The sequence below is a fragment of the Rhea pennata genome, chromosome 1, assembly GCF_028389875.1.
Source record: "Rhea pennata isolate bPtePen1 chromosome 1, bPtePen1.pri, whole genome shotgun sequence".
Taxonomy (NCBI): Eukaryota; Metazoa; Chordata; class Aves; order Rheiformes; family Rheidae; genus Rhea; species Rhea pennata.
In genome coordinates, this window is record NC_084663.1 from 67,895,444 (window position 1) to 67,918,589 (window position 23,146).

Below are 23,146 nucleotides of genomic sequence, written 5' to 3' on the forward strand. Positions count from 1 at the left end.
TCTTTGTTTTCAATTGTAAGGCAGAAAGTCTGGATTCATCGCAGCTCTAGACAAGGGACCACTATGTTTAGAAACCCACCCAGGAAAGGAGAAGACAGGAAAAGGGAGAAAAGAGTTGCTGAGAAACATGAAGGCTGGATGCTAGGGGGAGTCCCACTGGAGAGTAAATGCTGTACTTTGAAGGACAAGGTGCTGTCCTCTTTCATGCAGAGCAACAGGGTTCATTAGGAAATGCCCTTGTTATACCACTGGTAGCAAATAGGCTCTTTCTCACTCTGTAGCACACCTGGAAAGCAGGCTGCTCTAGTGGGACTGAGCTTTGGGAGCACGGTATCCAACTGGTCAGAAGTGAAGCTCTCCTGCAGGCTGCTGGATTTGGAGAGCCAGTGCTCCTTGCATGCTCAGGAAAGGGGTTCCTCTGGTGTGTGGGGCAGGGGGCTCCCACTCTCCCTGAAAGCACAACTGGGCAGAGGGGATCCCACTAAACACATCCTTTGCTGCAGGCAAGAGCACCAACACCACATGCACATGACTGCCCTCAGGAAACACTCTCAGGGCAGGTAGGCCCAACCAACATGCCAGGGTTATGTAGCCCTTAGGGGTAGACAGGCCCACCAGAAAGAGCCCCTCTGCTCCCTCCTCTCTCCCTCCCCATACACCCACCTGTGGTGCAGGCAGGCTCATTTCTTGCAGGGAACAGATGGCACTTGTAATTTCTTTTTCTTTTTGTTACTGTTCTGAGGGAGAGCAACAAGATTTTCTAAAATGATCGAATGGAGGTTTCTTTGGCAGGAGACAGAAGATTTTTAAAGGTATATTATATTTCTGGCTTGTTGTTACAGAAGAATAATAAAGAATGTATTTTCCTATGCTCCTCATTGTTTAAATGAGATCTCTGATAGTAACCCTTTCCCCCATCCTCTGCAAAAGCAAATACCGCAAACACTGCAGCTAGCTAGAGAAAAAATATCTGTATTTCCACATATGTATATACTTGTCTGCACACAGTGTTTCAGCTTGGAATGAACACGCGCACATATACACACACATACACCATCAGCATAAGTCCCAGGCAAGCATGTGTCTATAGTCAGAGTGAGGCTGTAGGACAAAACACACAGTCAGTCAAGGTGAGACCCTAGATCTAGAAACACACACACACAGTGCTCCAGGGACACAGCCAGACAAGGGCGATTGTGTAACAAGGATAAGATACTGTGGCAATCAGCTCATTACATAAAAGACGAAAGGGCCAAATTAATCCCCAGTGTAAGAACACGGAAGCCAATAGAGTTATATTCAGGTCAAATTTGATTCCAAAAGCTTTTTTTTTTTAAAAAAAATAGAGCATAATATTCAACAAAACTTATTGTAACAAACAGTGAGCTATGGGTTCTGACATGTCCAGATTTCTGGCCATCCTCAGCAGGGTTATTTTAAAATAAATGAAAATTGCTAGGTAATCCCATTGCACCCCCAATTACACAGGCTATCACCCCAGAGATAAATGAGTCTCTCTACCAGCTGTTTACTAGCTAGGTCTATCATACACAGCTAAGAAGTTTAAATTGCCCACTTCTCCAGAAAAGTGCTACACACACACAATTCATCACATATTCTTCCTGTGACAAAAAGCTAATTCTGAGGCATACAGAATCTCCAAAGACGCTAAAACCATCACAAGCAAACTCACACTGTTACACTCAGTCTGATCTTCAGAGAGAAACTGGGAGCAGAACCCAGCTACTCCTAATCTGCTAACAACAACTGAAGGGTCTGTTCTGTTGAAAATGTACTGCCATGACAGAATTGACATTACTATCATTTAACAGTATGGTATCTATAACACATAGTTTAATCTGATTTTACTATTCAGGCACAGGAGTGCACACAAATACTGAACAGTTCATATAGCACCAGAAATACAGAGCTGAAAAAAAGCAAAGCCAACACACTCATTTGATGACCCTAAACTTCTTCTGTTAACAAATTATCTGGGAGCAGCCTGCAATTTTCTGCAATTTGATTATCTTTCATTTGCCAAATGTATTCACCATGCATACACACCTACTCATACACACATGTAATTCCACACATGTAATTAGGTATATGTATACAGAATACATGTAAAACATATAAAATAGAATACCTCCTCAGTATATTGTTCATCGGCAGTCTGCTGTGCAGGCTTGAAGCGTTTGCTAGCTCTGATTGGAAACAGAGGTCAGAGGGTCAGTTTCTGTCCTCGATTAGATAAGGGCAAGTCCTAGCATAGGATTTCTGAAAATCCTTCCCTCCAAGAAAACTGTATAATACAGACAAAAGAATAAGCATCCCCTGATGAATACAGTTACAGAACTGAGTGAAAGTAAATAAAAGATTTCCTTTGTCATTTTGGGAGCTCCCCACACCACTAACAGCTCTGAAAGATGGATACAAGGCAGCATTCTCATAGCTTTTCTCCGTTTAGAGAGTAGGGGTGAAGGAGGCAACAGGGGATAGACCGCTCCTTCCTACAGTGGTACTGTGCTCAAGCCAGGCAGAGGTCACGCACATGGGAGTCAAGGAGAAAGCAAAGCATGGTGCTAAGAATAACAGCCTGCCTTGCATGAAGCTCCTGGGCCAGGACAACACACTGCTCTTTGCTTGGGGCTCTAAAACAAGATTTAGTTCTTCCAATTGCTTTTTCTGTGTTCTAACTTCAGAATAAACTTGTTTGTTAGAACATCTGCAGAAAGTCAATGCATAAAGGGCACAGAAAGAGTGACAAATTCAGGTATTTATTTCATCTGAGAAAATATACACAGACAGTATGCTAAGATATTCACCCAGCTCTGCATAAAGCTCAAGGGAAATATCCAGAGTAACAACAATGCTTTGCATTTCTATACTGCTTGCCTTTGGCAGCTCTCTGGGAGCTTGCAAACATTAATGAATTCACAGAGGCAGAGATTCAGAGAGTATAAAGGCCAGAAGGGACTTTAGATCATCCAGTCTGACCTTCCGTGTATCGCACGCTACTTGGAAAGCGTGCAGAAAAGAACCACAAACGTTATTTGGGGGTGGCAGAAAATGCCTTGCTGTGAACAGCTTAAAGAGCTCAATCTGTTTAGCTTATGAAACAGAAAATACAGAGGTTATCCTGTAGAAAGTCCAACAGTGTGTATTTACATGCAGCTAAAGTGAATTTTCCAGAAAGGCATCCACTTTTGATTTGAAAACATTTAGGAGATTAAAAATCCCCCTTTACCTTGGTACCTTATTACAATAACTATTCTTTCTCACTGTTAACATTTACTCTTAATATCTCATTTGAATCTGTCTGGTTTCAGCTTCCTGTCATGGGTTTTTGTTATGCTTCTCTCTGCTAGATTAAAAAAAAAAACATTTACTAACCAGCATCTCTCCCTGTGCAGATACTTTTACATTAATCAAATCATTGCTCAATCTTTTGTTGAGATAAGCAGATTGAGTTCATTAAGTCTTTCACTGCAAAGTATTTCCTCATCTCTCCAACAATACTGTAGGCCTTTGTTGCACTCTTTCCAATTTTTCCTCCTCCTTTTAAAAGTACGCCCCTCATCCATCACAATCTATGATATGTATTGTAGATATTACCTAACTGTTGTCATACAATAGTAAATATCACCTTTCCCTACACCTACCCACCAACCATGTCTCACAATACACTTGCTAGGCTGTATGTGCATTATTTCTACTTTAAAGACAGAGGTATATGGAAAAGCTAGTACAACACCCTACAAGACATTTTGAGAGAGCTAGGATTATGGGGAACTGATTATGATCCCACTCATAATCACATTTATACTAGTATAAATTCACTGGCTTTTGAATAAGATTCTCCTGATTTATGCGATTCTTGGCAAGCGGAAAATCTGGCCCTTTATTTAAACTAATGGTCTCCTCCTAGCAGTCTCCACTTTAGTATTCACTCCTGATCTCATATGGTATTTTTCACATCTCTCCCACTGGATTTAAATGTCTTTGATTCTTCAGCTATTCTTTCTCTCTCCCTCTTATTTTTGTTCTCTTGTGACTGATCATCCCCTTTTCAGCGACTGCCTCTGACCAGCTGCTTTTCAGATTCTCCCTTCTCTGATCTCAACTGTCACTTCTCAGTTCACAAAACACACCAGCCCCCACATCCCCATCTGCTTTTTAAAGGCTTGTTATCATAAGCAGGGGCTTCTCCGCTCACTGTTCTTTACTTTGCAAAACCCTCATCAATCAAGAGAAACCATCATGCTGTCAAGGGGCGAGAGAGGGTTTTAGTCAGCCCTGTCTAGCTTCTGGCCTTCCAGATGCTGTATGGTGGCCTTCCACTGCATTAACAAAGATACTTTTATTCAGTCATGATGGAGAATGTGTGAATTATGTGGTAAAAAGGCTCGGCCTTGCACCCAAAGGGAGCTCTGAGGCGAATAGTGGGGTATCCTAAGTAACTGCCCTGCAGCTCGCTTGCTCACTGGTGATTGTATTGCCAAACAGAGAGACAAGGGAACTTGGCTGTTCGTTGGGCAATGGAGAAGCAGCTGCAGGCTCATCTCTTTCCATTCCAGGCACCACATCTCACACAAACCTCTCACAAACTTTTCAAGCTGCAGCCTAAATCCATTTGGCTTTTAATCTCAGATTCCTGCCGGAAGGCTACTCTAAAGGAACTCTCTTCTAGTTTTCCACCCTAAATACTTTCTTAGTGTATCTATACTACACTGTTTTCATACTAGCAGTGTCCTTTAGTTTAAATAGCTTTCCTCTTTCTCATATGTTTCCTCATTGATGTACTTATATATATAGCAATCCTATCCACTGGAACCCTTGTTCCACTTGAGTTCTCACATGCTCCTCTCATGAAGACGGGCTTCCCATTCCTCTCATTATCATCCTGTCCTGCTTGTACCTGTTTTGATCTGCATTCCCCCAGTCAAAATTATATGGGAACTGCAGAAGAGGTCTTAGACGGCTTTGGGCAATAGCACCAACGCATCTCTGCTGGGAACCAGGTACCTCCTAAGACAATGCTTGCTTCTTCCACAGCTGCATCACACAATCTCTCACCACCATCCTCTGATCAGCTAGTACAGAAGTTCTCAATATTTTTCTTCTCAGCTTCCTTAGGATACATTTAACTCCTCCTTCCTGGCCAGTTAAGAAAAATTTAATCACTTGATGGACAGATTCTAAAAACATGCATCTTCAAGAGCTAAAGGCTAGAGAGGAGCGGGAGGGAGGGCAAGATATGTCTGGGACCATATCCAAGAGCTGTTGGGAACTGTCGCATCCACCCTGCTGCCTTTCAGCAAGGATCTTGGGATTAAACTTGGTAGCTCTCAGCCTTAAATTTCATGTGAGCATAAAGGAGTAATACAGCCTATATTTAAGATCCAAACTGAGAGGTGGCAAAATGAACCCAGCGGTTTCCAGAAGACAAGGGCTACCTCCATGCCTGCTTGCTGTGCTTTCTGCCTGCTCCCACAGAATTCCCAGCTTACAGAATACTTCTAATATTAGTTCTCAAGCATTTGACCTTGTCTGTTTTACTACTAAAATTCACTCTGTTTCTACTACTCCTGTCAAGGTCAAATAAGGCTTTCTCTATGGTATCTTGGTCCTTCCCTGTAGTGGCAATGCCTTCTAGTGTTGAAGCATCAGGATACTTCCTCACTCTCTATTACTATTTGTGTCAGGGTCTCAGGGTAATGTTAACAAAGACTAATCCCATGGCTAAAAGTTGGGGACTGCTACAAGTAATATTTTGCTAGATTGAGAAGTGATCTTGTTGCTGCTACGTCCTTCAGACCCACCTCTACCTCCGTGTCCCTAACAACTACTCTACTTTTCTGTATTTTCTGCAGTTTAACTGTTTCCTGAGTGGCACCACATCAAATACTTCACTGAAATTAGAATGAGATCTTTGAAATTTCTTTCGCCTTCCAGGAAAATAATTATCTCAGAGGAGACTATCGGATTAGCCCAGCATGATCTAGCTTTGATAAATCATACCACATGACTCCATTTTTTCCCTAATCTGCACGATAATTATGCTTTCCTGAAAGATCTCCTCTAAGGCACTACAAACATTACAGAGGCCACACTTAGAGGTCTTAGAGTGACAAGCTTGTTTTACCTCCTTTGTTTAATCCTAAATACTGAATTTGCACTTCTCCAGCCAGCATGGAGTCATCCTTGCAGGCAGAGTCGACAAAAATCCTTGCTGTAAGCCTGTGACTCCATGTGTCAGCTCTCCCAGAGATGGGGGGCACTCAGTTCCCCCAGCCCTGTGAGTGTGCTAAGCAGCTTGAACTGCTTATTCCCAGTAGGCAGCTTGTTTATTTTCCCAGAGTCAAGATCGCTGTCCTTATCAATAACTGAGGCACACAGCCTGCTTTGGTTTTGCCCCAGACCATATTCTCCTCGATCTTGACCTCACTCTCACTGCCCAGAAGTGGCCTCACTTCTTATTCTTTTTCTTTAAATAGCTGAAGAATCTTTTGCTGTTTGTTTTAATCTCCTTTGCGAGGTCTAACTCAGCTTGATTTGTAAGCAATCCTCACTTTATCCCTGCATTTCCTGACCTCTAAGACACAGACTTCTTTGCTGTCTGTTCTTTTTTCCATTCCACATAGGCTCTCTGCAGAGCCAGCTTAAGCTGCATAAGCAGCTGCCTGTGGTGGCAGACAGATGGAGGGGAGCAGAATCAGGCACAACCATTTACTGACTCTTCACAGAAGTACGATCTCCGCAGTGTCCCCAAAAGCTGAACTGTTGCCTCCCTGCATTCCAGACTTTGCACTGTCTCAATGCTGTCAGTGCAGGCTCTAATCTGAAGGAGTGCCAAGAGCTAGAGACACATCACCCCTCTACATACTCAGGGCAAACAGTGTTGTCTGAACCATGTCTTCCTCCTGCACACGCAGCAACAACTCTCCCCCCTGCCTCTCCACTGCCTTGAGAAAGTCAGGCATTTCCCAAGGCTTCTAGGCAAGGGCTCCTATCCAATTTCACCCACAGGCAGAAGCCAGGGTGGCCACCATCCACCCCCTTTTCCTCTCATACTCTCCATGCCTTACCACCTAACAATAGGCCCATATCCACTCCAAAGCACCCTGCATTCAGCACCTGCATAGTCCCTGCCAAGATATGAAGACTTGTGGATAGCCCTTACCCAGAGTGGGGGTAGAGAGAGAAAAAGAGAATGGCTGTCAATACAGCCTCTGCATGACGGAGATAGAGCAGGGTATCGTGTAAGAGCATTTGGGGAAGAAGTGTTACATTACCCAGGATATTATTGGGAATATTATTGGGATAAAGGCCTGAGCAAACTGGTCTGTCCTCATAGCTGACTCTGCTTTGAGACAGAAGTTGATTAGGGACCACTTGAGGTGTCTCTTACAACCTGAATTATCCTGTGACCCTATGAATGGGGCTCCTGTATCTCAGGAAGGGAGGACAAGAAGAAAGGGGTCTTGTGAGGGAAAAAGGCTGGGAGCAGGAGTTGTGTTTGGAGGCATAGGCATGGATGAGGGAACACGCTGGCCTTGCATTTGCAGATTTAGGTTGCACCCTACTTAGCCAGAAGGGTTAATGGCACTTGCTTGTCAGTCCATGGCTCTTAATAGCTCTTAATTTGAGACCCTGGTCAGTCTGTGGCCCTCAGAGTCACATTCTCAGAATGCTGCTACCCACCTCTATGCATCTGCATCAGCTACCAACTGGGTACTCTGCCACGTCCACATGGATTACTCACATACACACTCACATACTCTTGTGTGTACAAGAGAAGATGAATGTGTGTGTGTAACCCCACAACAGGCAGGAATAAGTGCAAATCTCTCAGCAAATACACGCACTTATGTGCACCCCTACTTATACATTCCAGACAAGTATCATAAATGCATTACACACTGCAGAGAAACTGACTGTGTATGTAGATACACATATATCTGCACAAATTCCCTCACACATTGTGTATCTACATATACCCTACATGTAATATGCCCCTGCAGGCCCACATGACCCCAGGCAGAGATACAGGTCTCCAAGGAACCTGGCTAGAGAGGAGTTAATGCAAGAAAGGATACAAAGGAAATTAAAAGCAAAAAAGTTGAAAGCCCAGCACATGATTCTTCTCCTATCACATCTGTGAATCCTGGAGCGCGAGAGTAATTGTCTGCAATGAGTCAGACCAAAAGGCACAAGGAAATGGTTGCTATGGCAACCCTCGCACTGCTCTAATTCAGCTCAGAATTAAAATGAAATCAAATAATTTGCAAGCAAAGGGAACATGGCAAAGGCTCTGGGTGCCAATCTAAAAAATCCGGCTGTATGCAAGCCTCTCCTGAGCCAGTGTCAAGGGCTCTTCTCCCTTCAAGCATGACAACCATGGCAATCAGATGAGCTATACAGGCGAGAATGATGGATAACCTTAGGCCAGAAGATTTCTGCTATATACTGGCAAGAATGGGCTCCTGGGCTGGAGCGCCAGCCTGGAACAGCTCCAACACTACGGAGAGCTGGATTTCCCAGAGTAATGCCCCACCAGAACCACCAAGGAAACCCCAATGCTCACAAGTTGTCATGGCAACTATCCTGAGAAACTATCCTGTAAGGGCACTGTCCTAAGCTGGCAGTGAGCACAATTTCGGCACAGGTATGGACCCACAGCGGGGCTGTTTGCTCTGTGTTATGCAAAGCACTGCCTGGATGGGCTGAGGAAAGGAGGGATGATTTACTTAACAGTTTTTTTCCTAGTAAGTGGTGAAGCATGCAGAACCCAGCACTCAGATGAGTTGAGACTATTAGGAAATATTTACACTGCAGAAAAGGTTACTGTCTTTGCCTTCTCCCCTCTCAATCAAGGGCTCCTCCCTGGAAGACGCTATCCACAGACAGACACAATCCCTGCACTGAAGATCTTCCAATCTATGCAGAGAGTAGATATACCAGTACCAAGCCTTGGCAAAAGACAGAATTTGTAAGCTCAAGACTCAATGTAAAATAAAGTATCCACCTCATTTTTGGTTGGCTCATGGCGTAGGTAGAGCAAGCTTGCATCTGCCCCCAAAACACTCAAAGACTTTTGAATCTTTTGAGTTGTGTTTTGTCTTTGAGTCTCAGATGAAACATAAAAGCAATATTGCTTGTATCTGTCATATGAGACTAATGATCACAAATTATTAAAATATCTTACTGGGTATTTTAAACCCATTATTGTTTATTTACCAATAGGTGTCCATTTTGCTCACAGGTCTCTGGCACAAAGTCTCTGCATATAATGGGGAATACAGTGGATGCCATGCAAGCAGAGCGGTGGACGAGAGATGCAAGGAAGCAGTGTGAAAGGAGAGATGCTGGTTTTGGTGTATCATCAGAATTGTGCAACATTGAGAGCCTGGCCTGCTGAGGACTCAATGTTCAGGTCAGTCAAATGTGTACTGAGTGATAACCAACTCCAGACAGATGTCCTGAGAGGCAGAGAAGCCACTGCTGCTGTTAACGTTAAAATTATCAGCATTTCTGCTTTATTGAGTTCCCCTAACACTTTCTATGACTGAGCTCCAAGGCACTGCCCCTTCAGATGTTTATCTTACGAAAGTGCTTCTTTTGTTAGACCAAAGGGATTGCCAGGAGGGACTGGCGTTAGGCAGACCCAGAAGTAGCAGGGTGACCAGCAGAAAATGAGCTCAGTTGCCTCTCTTTCTACTTATGCTGCCACTGGGTAGAGAGGAGGAGGATGTAGAGGAGATCCTGCTTTATAAATAAGGCATCCAGATGATACCCTAGGAGTTCACAGCAGTGCATACACTGGGACATTTTTGGCACAACTTCCAGCATTAAGAGAAAAGGAACGTTCCCTTCAAATAGTGCAGCACACATCTGAAGATATCAGTTGCTCACAGTTCTTTTATTGCTAATATTATGCTGGTTTCTAAGCCAGTAAAGTGAAATCATTTTAATTTTCTGGCTTGGATGCAGTTCTTTCAGTATAAAAAGTGCTTATACTACCATAGCATGCATTTTACATGCATCTACCACACACTTAGCTTCTACAGGTACAACTGCCACTTTCTAGGGGGGATAACAGAGGAGGTTGAAATGTTTTAACCAGCCAAACAACAGAAATGTAGGAATACAGAACTGTGTGTAAATTACCCGGAAAAAATGCCACCATAACAGAACTGCTGAAAGAGCCACCTGCATCTCCTCTTCCTGCTTGTCAGTAACAGACAGCAGGCAGCCAAAATTGGGGACCAAGGAAGAGGATGAAGAGGCATCAAGCTGGCCAGTAATCTCTTTTCAAACGAAGGGCTTCTGTCAGGCTGTACTTTTGATAGAGGCTGGATTCTAACCAGTGGTATAATGGAAAAATTATTCTCCATTATCTATTTTCAGACCAATTGATTTCAGATATTTTTGAAAAAAAAATAAGCTTTTTTGAAAATCTTTTCCTGCTGAGAGTACAGAGCTCTTGAAAATACTGGCCTTAATAATTCACTGTCCCAAATCCCTCTCTGTAAAATCCAGACACTTCCCTCTCACTCTTCTTTGAGCTTGCCTTTCTGAAAAATAAGCCTTCTCTGAAGAGGACTCTCCCCAAGTACATCTGTATATACTGTTCATCATGGGATAAAAATTTCACTTTGGCCTAGTGAATAGAAACTAACAATAACTTTAATATAAACAGAGGAGAAAGGCATGGTATAAAATTAATCTGGATCTCCCAGAGACCTGTTTGGTCACCCTGTTTGTTTTATTGGACACCACCGGGCCTGTGCATACCCCGTGGTTTGCTGATATCAGCTGTCTCCCGTCCCTGAGATATGATAAAAGTGGCAAAGATCCTAATAAAAGGAAACCTGTATCTGTTCCTGTTCTGACTGGCAGTCAGCTGACTACCACATAACTTATACAGAGAAGGTCACGCAATAAAAGATATGTCATATGCAGCCCGAAGAGACAGTTAAACTCCTGCACAGATTCCAGCAGTTTCACTGGGGCCTTAAATCCCTAAAAGCTTCTGTCAGCAACTGCATGTGATTTCTGCAGTGACCCCCATGAGGACCATAAAGCCCCAGGCTACTTACTCACTGGAGGGAACAGATAACACAATGCTATCTGGAGCAGGACTTGGCTTGGGGAGAGTGCCATCATAATTCCTTATTTTTCATTTCCAACAAAGTTAGTGCTTGTGAAAGGTACTGGACTGACTTCCCAGGAGAATAACTTCCTTCTAATTAATTACAATTAATCATCCAGGCATTACTTAATGTTTGCACAGTGCTTTGAAGCAGCAAAGCACAACATAGCAGGTAGATATTATTAATTCAAAGAAACAAGTACAGCCAAGCTAGCGGTCAATTTGCCTGCATGGCTTCCCACCAAAGCCCCGACTTTGCTTGCACTCAGCTTGCACAAGTGGGCCCTACCTTGACTCCATCTTGCCCTCTAAGAGGCCTCCAGGCACCTAGAACCAGCAAAAAGTCTGTGAAAATCTCCCTCACAGCCCAGATACACAGCTTGGCCTGAAGACAGAAAGAGACAGGTGAAAAGGTAACAGCATAGCACAGAGGACACTGTGCTTTGACCCATAGAAGTCCACTGTAATATAGTGCCATATACAGCATAATTTCAGAGCAGTCCTGGAGGCTGTTCAACTTTACATGTCCCAAGCCTGCCAAGGGACTGCATAACTGCTTTAGCTCCCCGCCGGTTCATTCCTGTTGAATTTGGACAGCTCCACACCTGTCTTCATGTGCAGCAGTCTCTCTAATGGAGACAGGACAGCTTTGGTCTCCTCCCCATTCTGGGTTGCACCACTGAGCCAAGCCAGATCTGAACAGTAGAAAGGAGGCCCTTTACCGGCCTGCCATCTGTGCCCTCAGCCCTTCGGCTGGGCTGCTCTCTAATCACAGATGACTCCTCCCTCATTCTCTGACAGAGTCCAGGCCTGTGTCATCTTGGCCATTTGGTTTCATGAGTTTGTCTTTCTCAGCCCTGGCTGAGGACTGGCATTCATCTGCCAGAACAAAAGGGGCCCAACACTCCCTGTCACTGTCATCCTCCTCAAGGGGGCATTGAGGGTGCCCCCTACCCACAGGCATAGCTGTAAATCCTAGAGTTCATTTTTCACTGCACATGTAGCAAACATTTCAAAGAGCTTACAAATTTCCCCAAGCACCATCAAGTCAAACAAGTGACAGTAACAATCAGTGACAGTATAACAGGCCAGTTCATCCAAATTACACTTTTATAGGAGCACTTAAAAAGCTTTCTGTTGGTCCCCCTGTACATAACTGTGACAAAATGCACTCAGAAACTAGAAACCCACCCAAATCTTTGGCATTTGGGGAACCATTGCTAGACAGTAAATGGATTTCTGGTAGTATCCTGACTCTAAATGAACAAGATATCAAACTCATTGAGGGCAGATGCTATCAGAATAATAATAACAATCTGTGCCCCACTGTGCTCTGTGCCTCTTGCTGTGTCTGCACTCAAGCCCCTTCCTTCACCTCTCTCTCCTGTAGCTAGTGTGAGGGTAGGATGGTACAGCAGCACTCCTAGGGTCATTTGTGTTGAACCTCTATTGTGGGGTGAAGTTGCCCAGAATCTGGTCTCAGCCACCCAGCATAGTTACATTAGTGTCAGGGAAAATGAAGAGAAACCTATGCCCTTACCTTCAAACCTACTGTCCTCAAGAGTTAATAGTATTTCAACAGGTAGCATGATCATGATGCTTTTTTATGTGACTACTAGTATTAAGAAAGATTCAGATAGTGATCCTGATCACTACTGGAAACAAAGCAAATGGTAATTTAGATACAGTACCTCTCCACTTCCTGAAACCCGCAAAACATGTTGAAAACATGCACCCAACCCAGCAAATGAGATGTACTTGGGCAAACCCTTACACTTCCACTGAAGTCAATGGTGGCTACAGTTAGGGAACAGACATTCTCTCTGCTGCCTTCAGACATTAGCTGCCTGAAGGATTTGAGACTCTTCGGGAGAAATGACTCCCCTCAGTGCTATTGTGCAGTGCATATTTTGGATGAAATATGGCTAGTTTTCATCAGTGTATAAGGCATAAAGAATGGAGAACATGTAGCTGAAGGTGAGTGGAAGCAAGCAAAAGGTGATGATCTTTTATGATCAGGTCACCTAATATGCCTGCTAGTGCAAAGGGACCATGGTATTTTTAAGGAACAAAAGCAACTGAGAATTCATTTCTATGTCTCAGCCTGTGGTTACCAGTGAGGAAAACAGTTTGTTCCTTACCGTTTCCACAGCTGTCAGAAAATTTACCTTAATACTGTTCTAACAGGGTTTCTTTTCCTATCCTCTGCTGCTTTCTCCACCCTCCTCTTCCCTCACCAGAGGTTTCTATCCCTTCACAGAATGTCCACACAGACAGTTGATTTGGCATTCAGTACAATTGAGAGGGTAGAAATCTCCAAAGGGGTTGCAAAAAGAGCTGCTGACAGAAGATAAATGGTCTCAGGGTCAGATCCTCTTGCCACTCCTTGCTCTCTCTCTCTCCCATCCAGAATAAGTTTCCTCCCTTGTATTTATGCTGAGTGCCTGATGAACTGTTTTTGTGTAGCTCTGCTCAAACTCACAGGGAAGAAAGGATTCATGAAGGACAATCTTTTCTTAAAATTTTTTTTCCTCTCCCAAATTCATGCCCAGAAAAGAAATACTCCAGTGCTGCATAGAGATATTTAGTACAGTCCCAGTATGACTTCATTCTCTGCCAGTGTACTCTTAATAGCGTACATAATACATAAACTATATTGAAATCATCTCCTTATTTCATGGGGGCCTCTGAACAGACTTCACTTGACAATAATTTTCTGACCTTGGTTGCATTTGATATGGTGGCCTACCAATGAAAACTGTTATTTCATGTCATCACTGCTCTCTCAATCTCCAAGTGATAGTTAGAGAGTACCACTCTCTACTGGAACTTATTGAAAGTCTGGAAACTATGGAACAGTTCATCAGATGAAATTAAGTTGCGATAGTTTTTACTGACTTCAGTAGACTGAGGGGCATTTGCACTCTTGCAAGTTGTGATATTCTTTGCATCCTACTCGGCCTAAATAAAAGCAATGGATGATTCTCTGATCTGAAGGTATTTGCAACACAGCCTTCTCTCAGCTGGTTATCTCTGTAACAATTGGCACTACCTCATGCTGAGGTAAATGGCACAATCTTTCTGTACAAAATCAGACATCTATTGTAATGCTACTCAGTATAGGAGAGTCTGTAACTGATTTCATTGTTAAAGATTAAATGGCAGACTCACACATAACTGGAAATTCAAAGTCATTGCTTGGTACCTGTTCTAGATGGTCATTCTTTCCGTCATACAGAACGTAGTTAACAACAAACATTCTTTCATGGGTAGCGCTGCGTCTCTGCGTATTTCTGGTGATAATTACTCCACTATCTGTTTTGACAATCTCTTCCTTTAGTGAATGCTTCCAGCTATAAAAAAATTTCCACTCATATTGAACTATATTTTCTCCAATATCCATACTTCTACACAGTGACTTTGTTGTATTTTCTAACAGCTGAAACAACTGTTACAGAAAATGGTAAAGTTTCAACAGTGCTTTGGGGCTCTGTGGGAAAAAACATGTTCTACAAATATTCCAAAAGTGCGCATAGAGTCTAGTGAGGGTCTGTCAAAAGAGGCTCAAAGCTCAAATACAAAGAACATTATGAAAATATGTATATATGAAATCCAGCAGCAAGCTCATTCTACCAGTAAAAGTTAGTTTTCAGTTGACATAGAGCTGCAGATGCAGGAACACCCTGTTCTTCTGAAAATAAGTGTCTTCCACAAGCAGTTCAAAAGCTGCACAGAATTCTCAACCTAGTCATGCTCCAGGGTCAAAGACAGTCTCAATCCACAAAGTGACCAACTTGGAAGATGAGAAGCTTCCATTCAAACACCAAATTTCCTTTCCAAAAGCATATTAGCCATTCAGTACCTGTTTTAATGTTCTCTATTTAGCCTCCTTTTCAACATCACTACCCTCTCTTCCCTTGAGTAACAAGCTAACAGCTCTCAGCTTCTGCTCTTAATATAAGATGCTACCATTTCATTCAAAATAAAAAGAGAATCAGAACATCCTACCTGCAGCAATACCCATCTTCCCATCCACAGACACAGCTACAGCTGTGCTCACTGTCACCACTTCTGGTGGGCCACCTCCCTCTGTCAAGACACAAATATAGCAGACTCAGTTAGCTTATCATCAGAGATCAGGAAAATGCAGCAGGAGCAGCTTGCTCATACAATTTCACATCCAGGTCAGTGTTCAGAGAGGCCTAAACTCTAAAAATTTCTAGAGTTTGGAGGACTGCATCTTTCAAGCCACAAAAGCAGCCTAATTGGCTAACAAGGAGATAGTTTTTTCCTTTCTAGAGAATGCAATTGCCCATGAGACAGATGTCATTTCAGTATTTTTTTTTTTTTTTAGTGATTAGATGAGCTTCATCTGGGGCAACACTTTTGAAACTGCCAGGGGACAGTTTGAAGGTCAGCATGACCAAACTAGCCTGCAACTGATTCCTTCATCACATTCTGTACAGGAAACTCTTGCTCAGATGGATGGATTGGGGATTCTTTCCTTCCCAAGAGCTTCAGAATTTGTCACTGCTTCTCATTTCTGCCTTCATCATTCTTTTTTGTACTCAGTGTGTCCTTAGAATGCATCTGTGGCTACTATGGTTTAGCCTGGAGTCTCACTCATTTTTTTGGACTAAAGCCAGATTAACTTCCTCAAGGGTGTAAGACAGAACTAGCAAAGCCCTTATGAAACAGAAATACTCAGCTAACTGATGTTCACATGCTTTGAGCCCTATCCTGCATTTATGGCGAATCCCAAATTTCTTGTTGTCCTTGGAGTGAGATTAAATAAGCAATATGCACATAGTATCTGTAAAAAAGATACATCCAACACATGACAGATCTGGGCTGCAAGAACAGTTCTATTTGACCTGGAAAGCATTCCCTGCTACCTTCTCTCAGGGATTTTGGACATTGGGAAGGAGGTGTTTGGATAAATTATTTCCATAGCCTACAGCCATTTGCTGTTTGACTTCTGGCTCTCTCTTCTCATGCAATGAGAAGTGCATCTGCCATGCACACCTCCAGTCAGGAGGACATACACTGAGTCATGTGGAAAACAAGAAAAGTGGACTTTGGCATTTGACTCCCACAAGGTACTGAGTGGCCTCTTCCTGGCGAAAAGGTGGGGCACCACTGTTCCATCGGATGTCAAGTGAAAGGCCCAGATTCTGCTCTAAGAGTGAAGGTCTGTGGCTCAGAAGAACTGAGTATTATTTCCAGGTTCTTTACAGGCATCTTGTATGATCTCAGGGATCACAGTCTCTTTAAGCACGACTATCCAGCTCTAAAGGGAGTAATTATCTTCCCTACAGGTTAGAGTATAAGGTTTTCAGGTCCAGGCACCATTTCTTACAACATGCTTTCAGGCTTTCCAGCAATATGGGGTCCTGAACTTGATTGATGATTCTGAATAATAGTAGTGTAATACAAAAAACAGTGGTAGCTGCTTTTATTCAGTCTTTATCCATGTAAAACTACCTATGACTTAGAAGAAAGCCAAATCAAGCCAAAACCCCAACAGTGAGTCAGCAGTGACTGCTCATGCCTGGGTAATGGCAGTCCATGCCTGGGTAATGGCAGTCCGTAGGAAGCACCATAGAGAATTATCACCAGGTTTTCCAAGCGACACTCCATTCCAAACAGCAAATGCAGTGGCATGCAGGGCAGCAAAAGGTCCCTCCTGCCATGCCTCTCCCTCCTCTCTACACTTCCCTTTTAAGTAAATGTAAAGGTGCCAGGCAAAGAGAAATTTTGGTGAAGGGCTTCACATGTTCAATTTCCACTCCTCTCCCTTTACATCCTGGTTCAACTCTTGCCTCCCAGTCTCATTTTTTCCTCTTTGCTGCTTGCTTTCCCACTCACCAGCCTCCCACTGCTGTGCCACAAAAAGCTCTAACACCTAAAGTGCTGAGCTCCATGACAGAGATGGAGTGCTGAGGGCCAGAGAAGAGCACAGAGGGGATTTCTGCCTCCTGTGTAGGAATCTTACATCAGTGTTTTATTTTGATCTTATCCTTCCAGGCTCTTCTATTCTCTTCCATTCTTTGAGGAAGTCCTAGCTGGCTCTGAGAGCTCACAGGAACCAACACCCTAAGCAAGAGACACCAAAAAGCTGTTCCTTGCTTGTCTGTCATGTTTGAGTCCTTTGCTGGGTAAAAGGTACCATATTCTAGTCACAGAAAGTGGTGATAGAAGAAATGACTCCTTCTAAACTCATGTCTTCCTCACTGAGTGCTCACTGGTCTCTCACCAGTTCTGGCTGACCATAACTCTGATCATCGCGGCTAGCAGGCCTGACACACATATGCCTCCCAGGTCTGGCTCTCTAATTCCTTTTGCAATACCTTTAACTTCCCCTTCTTAAGGTTCGCATGTCCTGCAGCCCCTTGTATTCCCTCCTCCGCCTCTCTGAATCTCTCAGTTTACCCAGGCCCTTTAACTGCCTGTACCTACATGTTACACAGCTGTGAACGCTTTCCCCATGGTTCGTAGCTGTGTCTTTCCTTCATCTCCAGTTCTGATATCGTGTCATGACCCTTGTGCCTCTATACCCGTGCTAACAAGCTGCCAGCGGCCAGATCTCAGCACTTCCCACTGTGCAAGAGCTGGCAATAAAGGGACCAGGATGAACGTTGCATGGGGAGCAGCATAGGACAAGCTTTCTTTTCCCTGCTTCCTGTTCAGGCTGAGGTTACCTGAATCATCATCTGAAACGATGCTATAGATGAAGCTCCCAGGGGGATGTTCAGCTGCCCGACGATACCACAGAGGGAAGTGGTCCATGGTGAAGATACTTTCCTTGTCCTTCCGTGTCAGGAATTTCCTGCCAGAGGAGAAACGAGAGTAGTCTTTTGCAGCTGACACAGAGGAGCAGTGGTTCCCCTTGGGGCTACACAGCAGGAAGCACTCCAGGCTGGATCCACCAGCCGGGCCCTTCTCGGAGCCACTGGTGGCCTCCCGTCACCTGCGGCTTCCTCTGCAGTCAGAGGGGAGACAGGCCAGCTCTGGGGCACGTTTGGATCAGAGGTGCGAGTGCCAAGTTTAACCTTAACCTCGCGTGCGCAGAGGCCTCTCCGACAGCTCGGCAGGTGGGGGCTGCGCGCTGGCCCCTCGTTCACCGAGACGCGCTGCCCCACGGGCTGGGACACGCCTGCTCCGCGCCCCGCACGCTCCCGCACCGCCACCTGCTGCGGGCCCCTGCCCGCCCCGCTCCCCGCGCCGCCGGGGCCGCCGCGCCGCCCGCGGCCGCCCGCCAGGTGCCGCTGTTGCCCCGGCCGAGGCCCTCGGCGGCGCCGCCGCCTCCCCCTCCCCCCGCCCCAACCGTCCGCGGCGGCCGTTGGTCGCGGGGCGCCCCCCACCCCCCCCCCCCCGCCGGCTGCCGCGGCCGCGGAGAGCGGCGGCCGCCCTTCGCCGCCGGGGTTAGCGGCGGTGGGCGAGGGAATCCCCCAGGTCAAAGCTTTGCTACAGAGGAACGGGCGAGAGGTGGGAAAAGGAGCCTGGACAGTGCCAGAGATAAACGGGAAAAGCGGGGTGGGCGATGCTGCGGCCGCGAAGCGCTGAAGTCCTCGAGGCGCCCTGGCTGGCGGAGCTGAGGAAAGCGATGCTCCTGAAGGGCGAAGGATGGGCCGGGGGGGCTCGGCAGGGCAGGCGATGAGCGCTTGGGAGAGCCCTCGGGGAGAGCAGGTCCCCGCCTTCCCTAGAGGTGGTCAGTTCTTGCCTGACAAAACCACTTTGTTTTCAGGCTCTCATTTCCCCATATATTTTGACATAATGATAACTACTTGTTTATTCAGTTCCTTCCTTTCAGGAGATTCCAGAAGTGCCTCACGTGTGAGACACGAGGTTCTGCCACAGAAATGTAGTGACTGCAGCTGTTGAAAGCTCTGAGCAATGCTCCTGGTGAGCGGTGTGGGATAGGGAATTGTCGTAACAGCATCCTATACACACCAATTTCTTCCTTGTGCTCAAGTCCTGGCTCTAGCTTATCCAGGATGGCCTCAAAAACATGAAAAGTGGCCAACATGTTCAGCACCTCAAGCACAATGGAGCTGAAAGCAAAGATCATGTTTGGGGGTCTCGAAGACAGTGAAACACTTGCAAAGAAGCTAAGGACCACCATTGATGCCAGCCTGTTCTGCTCCAGCTGCTCGTGATGCCTCTGTGGCTTGTCCTTTCTTGCAACAGCATGCGCCAGTCTACATTTAAAACTCAACAAAAATGAAAACTGTTCCCTTTCCATGTCAAAACCCTTCACTGAACACACACTTCTGCCTTGAGGGAGAGGACAAGAGAATGAATCATATATGACAGATGTCAGTCACATCACTTAATGCATCACTGGAAGGCATTGGGATATTACTGTGATGTGGACAATGTAAGAGCCAGAACAGAATAAATCTGGGAGAGGAACCGAGACAGAAAGATCAAACCTATCCGGACTGGAATGTCTCCTGGGCACTGGAGAGCAGATCCCTCTACACTGCAAAAATGGTTCTAGGGATCTGTAGCAACTGGGGATATTCTCTCATTTAGCTGACTGAAGTCAGGGAGTGGTTGAAATTTTTCATTTTACATTGAAATGAATGCACTTTGAGGCAGTATTTTAAAGAAATATTCAAAAGAACAAGAGCAAGACAAAGAACCCCTCCCCTGACTTCATAAAGCAGCACCCACTCCACAAAGGTCTTGCTTGTTTCCATTTCTGCATTCCCAAATACAGTTCAGAGACTGGTGGTGATTTCCTGCTGTCCCTTAGCAGAAACTGAGAGAAACCCTGTAATGCAGTTTAGGGACTTGCCTGTTGGAAAGTTTCTCAGAGCCCACGTATAAGGCATTCCTCATGAGTCCAGCTCGAGTGCCCAGAAATGCCATCTCAATGCCTGCCTCAGTCTCCCTGTGGGGCACAAACATACAAGTAGATGCAAATAATTCTGAGAACATGAGCTATCTCCCTGTCGGAAGGTAAGGGCCTTTCAAACTAGAAGCACACCTGGGGAAGTAGCAGCCAAATTCATTTGTAATGTAACCACATTTACAGCAGGAATGACACTGGCTTCTACCTGCTAACAGCAAACTAGTCTTTGGCTAACAATTGACTGGCTTACACTTGTGCCTACAGTTACAGTTTTGAAGTTTGTTCATTTGGTTCTTTTGTAAACAGGACATAAGCAAGGGAGAAGGACTGCAGAGAAATAATGTCTATCTCAAGCTTGTATGGGATGGGCCAAGTAGCAGATCTAGTCTGAAACAGCACAAAGACAACTATAGCTGGAGTCATCAAGGGCACAGATGGGAGAGCTACACGGTGGAGAGCATGCTTCAGTGTGGTGTATATGGTGCAGCTTTAAAGTGAGATGTGTGTGTTGCTGTGGCCCTCTAAGGATGTGCTGGCTAAAATTTCCTAGCAGGGTTGCCACTGGCTCAAGTTGTGTTCCAGTAGGTAACTGAAACAGGGAGAAGAGTCACTGCAAGTGGCCATGAATCTGTGTAAGTAGTATGTTGTCTGCTGAAAGCAGATCTGTGTGACATGATGTTAGATACTAAAAACAATAGGTGCCATCCTGAGAATAATGAAGTAGAAATCTGCCCTTTAAAGCCAGGCTGTCCTGTCCTTTCCTGAGTCTCAACCTGAAGGCATCACCAACAGACACACGATCAAACTCCCTTTGTCCTGCTGTTGATAAGGGACCAAATTCCTTTCCCACTGGTATGTTTTTTTGCTGGTAGTCATATAGGAAGTCAAGCTGTACAGCTTTGCTGCCATTCAGAGGGACAATCCATGCATAGAGAATCACAGAATCACAGAATCAGTAAGGTTGGAAGGGACCTCTGGAGATCATCTAGTCCAACCTCCCTGCTCATGCAGGGTCACCTAGAGCGTGTTAGACAGGGTTGCGTCCAGGCGGGCCTTGAAGATCTCCAGAGAAGGAGACTCTACAACCTCTCTGGGCAGCGTGGTCCAGTGCTCTGTCACTCTCACAGTGAAGAAATTCCCCCTCATGTTCAGGCAGAACTTCCTGTGGTTCAGTTTCAGCCCATTGCCTCTTGTCCTGTCACACAGGACAACTGAAAAGAGTTTGTCCCCTCCCCTTGACACCCTTCCTTCACACATTGATAAGATCCCCCCTCAGTCTTCTCTTCCCCAGGCTGAAGAGGCCCAGCTCTTGCACCAGTTCCTCGTAGGGCAGATGCTCCAGCCCTCTGATCATCTTTGTAGCCCTACGCTGGACTCTCTCCAGTAGCTCCATGTCTCTCTTTTAATGGGGAGCCCAGAACTGGGCACAGTACTTGAGACGAGGCCTCCCCAGGGCTGAGTAGAGGGGCAGAATCACCTCCCTCCACCTGCTGGCAACACTCTCCCTAATGCACCCCAGGAGACCATTGGCCTTCCTGGCCAGAAGGGCACACTGCTGGCTCATGGTCAACCTGTCATCCATCAGGACTCCCAGGTCCTTATCTGCAGCGCTGTTCTCCAGAAGGTCAGCCCCCAGCTTGTATTGGCGCCTAGGGTTATTTTTCCCTAGGTGCATGACCTTGCACTTGCCCTTGTTGAACCTCAGGAGGTTCCTCTCCATCCAGCTCTCCAGCCTGTCCAGGTCTTTCTGAATGGCAGCACAACCCTCAGGTGTGTCAGCCACTCCTCCCAGCTTGGTAGCATCAGCAGACTTGCTGAGGAGGCACTCTGTCCCCTCATCCAGGTCACTGATGAGTAAGTTGAACAGGATGGGACCCAGTACTGAGCCCTGGGGAATGCCACTAGCCACAGGCCTCCAACTGGACTCCACGCCACTGATGACAACCCTTTCAGCCAGTTCTCAATCCACCTCACTGTCCACTCGTCTAACCCACACTTCCTGTGCTTCTCTAGGAGGATGTTATGGGAGACAGTGTCAAAAGCCTTGCTGAAGTCAAGGCACACAATGTCCACTGCTCTCCCCTCATCTACCCAGCCAGTCATGCCATCATAGAAGGCTATCAGGTTGGTTAAGTAGGATTTCTCCTTGGTGAATCCATGCTGGCTACTCCTGATCACCTTCTCCTCCTCCGTATGTCTGGAGATGACATCCAGAATGAACTGTTCCATCACCTTTCCAGGGAGGTGAGGCTGACTGGCCTGTAGTTGCCTGGGTCCTCCTTTTTGCCCTTCTTGAAGACTGGGGTGACATTGGCTTTCTTCCAGTCCTCAGGCACCTCTCCAGTTCTCCAGGACTTTTCAAAGATGATGGAGAGTGGCCTGGCAACAACATCCGCCAGCTCCCTCAGTACCCGTGGGTGCATCCCATCCGGGCCCATGGATTTGTGGATGTCTAGCCTGCCCAGAAGGCCTCTAATCCTTTCCTCCTCAACCAAAGGAAAGTCTTCCCTTCTCTGGACTTTCTCCCTCACATCCTAACTGTAAACATCAAACTGAAATGGTCTTAGTTGGTGTGAGGTACCAAACTGTATCAACTATAAAGGAAAACACAATGCACCTGAGTTAGGTGCTGCAATGAGCTGGTGCTGAACACCTCTTGCAGTGACACTTCTGGATCATTACTGTTCTCCATTCAAACATGGCTGACCTTAAAGAGAATGTTTCAGTACCAAAGAAACCTCACTAACCAGAAAGCTGAGAAGGCCTGAGAACTGAGAAGGCCCCTGAGAAGGCCCAACCTGCTGGAGTTCACTTCTGAAAGATACCAGTGCCTTCTGAACTATTTCTAAAAATTTCCCATATATGGTGTAAGCATCTGTGTCTGGCACTAGTAAGCACATCTGGAAATGCAGCGTCAGTGGTGTTTTACACATTTATTTCTCACACACTTACGTGGACATATTGAGGGCTAGTGTTGTCCAGTAGGCCTCCATGGGTGCAGTGACTACTGCATCAAACAGCACTTCCTGGACCAACTCCTCATCACCTAAGGAGAAAGGGGAACAAGAATCAGGAGAGAAAGACATACCGTCCCCCTGGATGTCTTAAAGAGTCCCTTGTCATAGACC

The 23,146-nt window shown here is 45.5% G+C and overlaps 1 protein-coding gene across 1 annotated transcript in view; it reads right to left on the minus strand.

Moving 5' to 3' along the window:
• The window catches only part of CACNA2D4 (calcium voltage-gated channel auxiliary subunit alpha2delta 4), a 131,616-nt gene that overhangs the window by 52,920 nt on the left and 55,550 nt on the right, over window positions 1-23,146 (minus strand). The window contains exons 24-27 of the mRNA XM_062570259.1: window positions 22,971-23,064; window positions 19,962-20,057; window positions 17,860-17,987; window positions 15,167-15,247 (exon numbers count right to left, since the gene is read on the minus strand). Of these exons, the coding sequence (XP_062426243.1) occupies window positions 15,167-15,247; window positions 17,860-17,987; window positions 19,962-20,057; window positions 22,971-23,064 (399 nt within the window). The remainder of the gene's footprint in view (window positions 1-15,166; window positions 15,248-17,859; window positions 17,988-19,961; window positions 20,058-22,970; window positions 23,065-23,146) is intronic.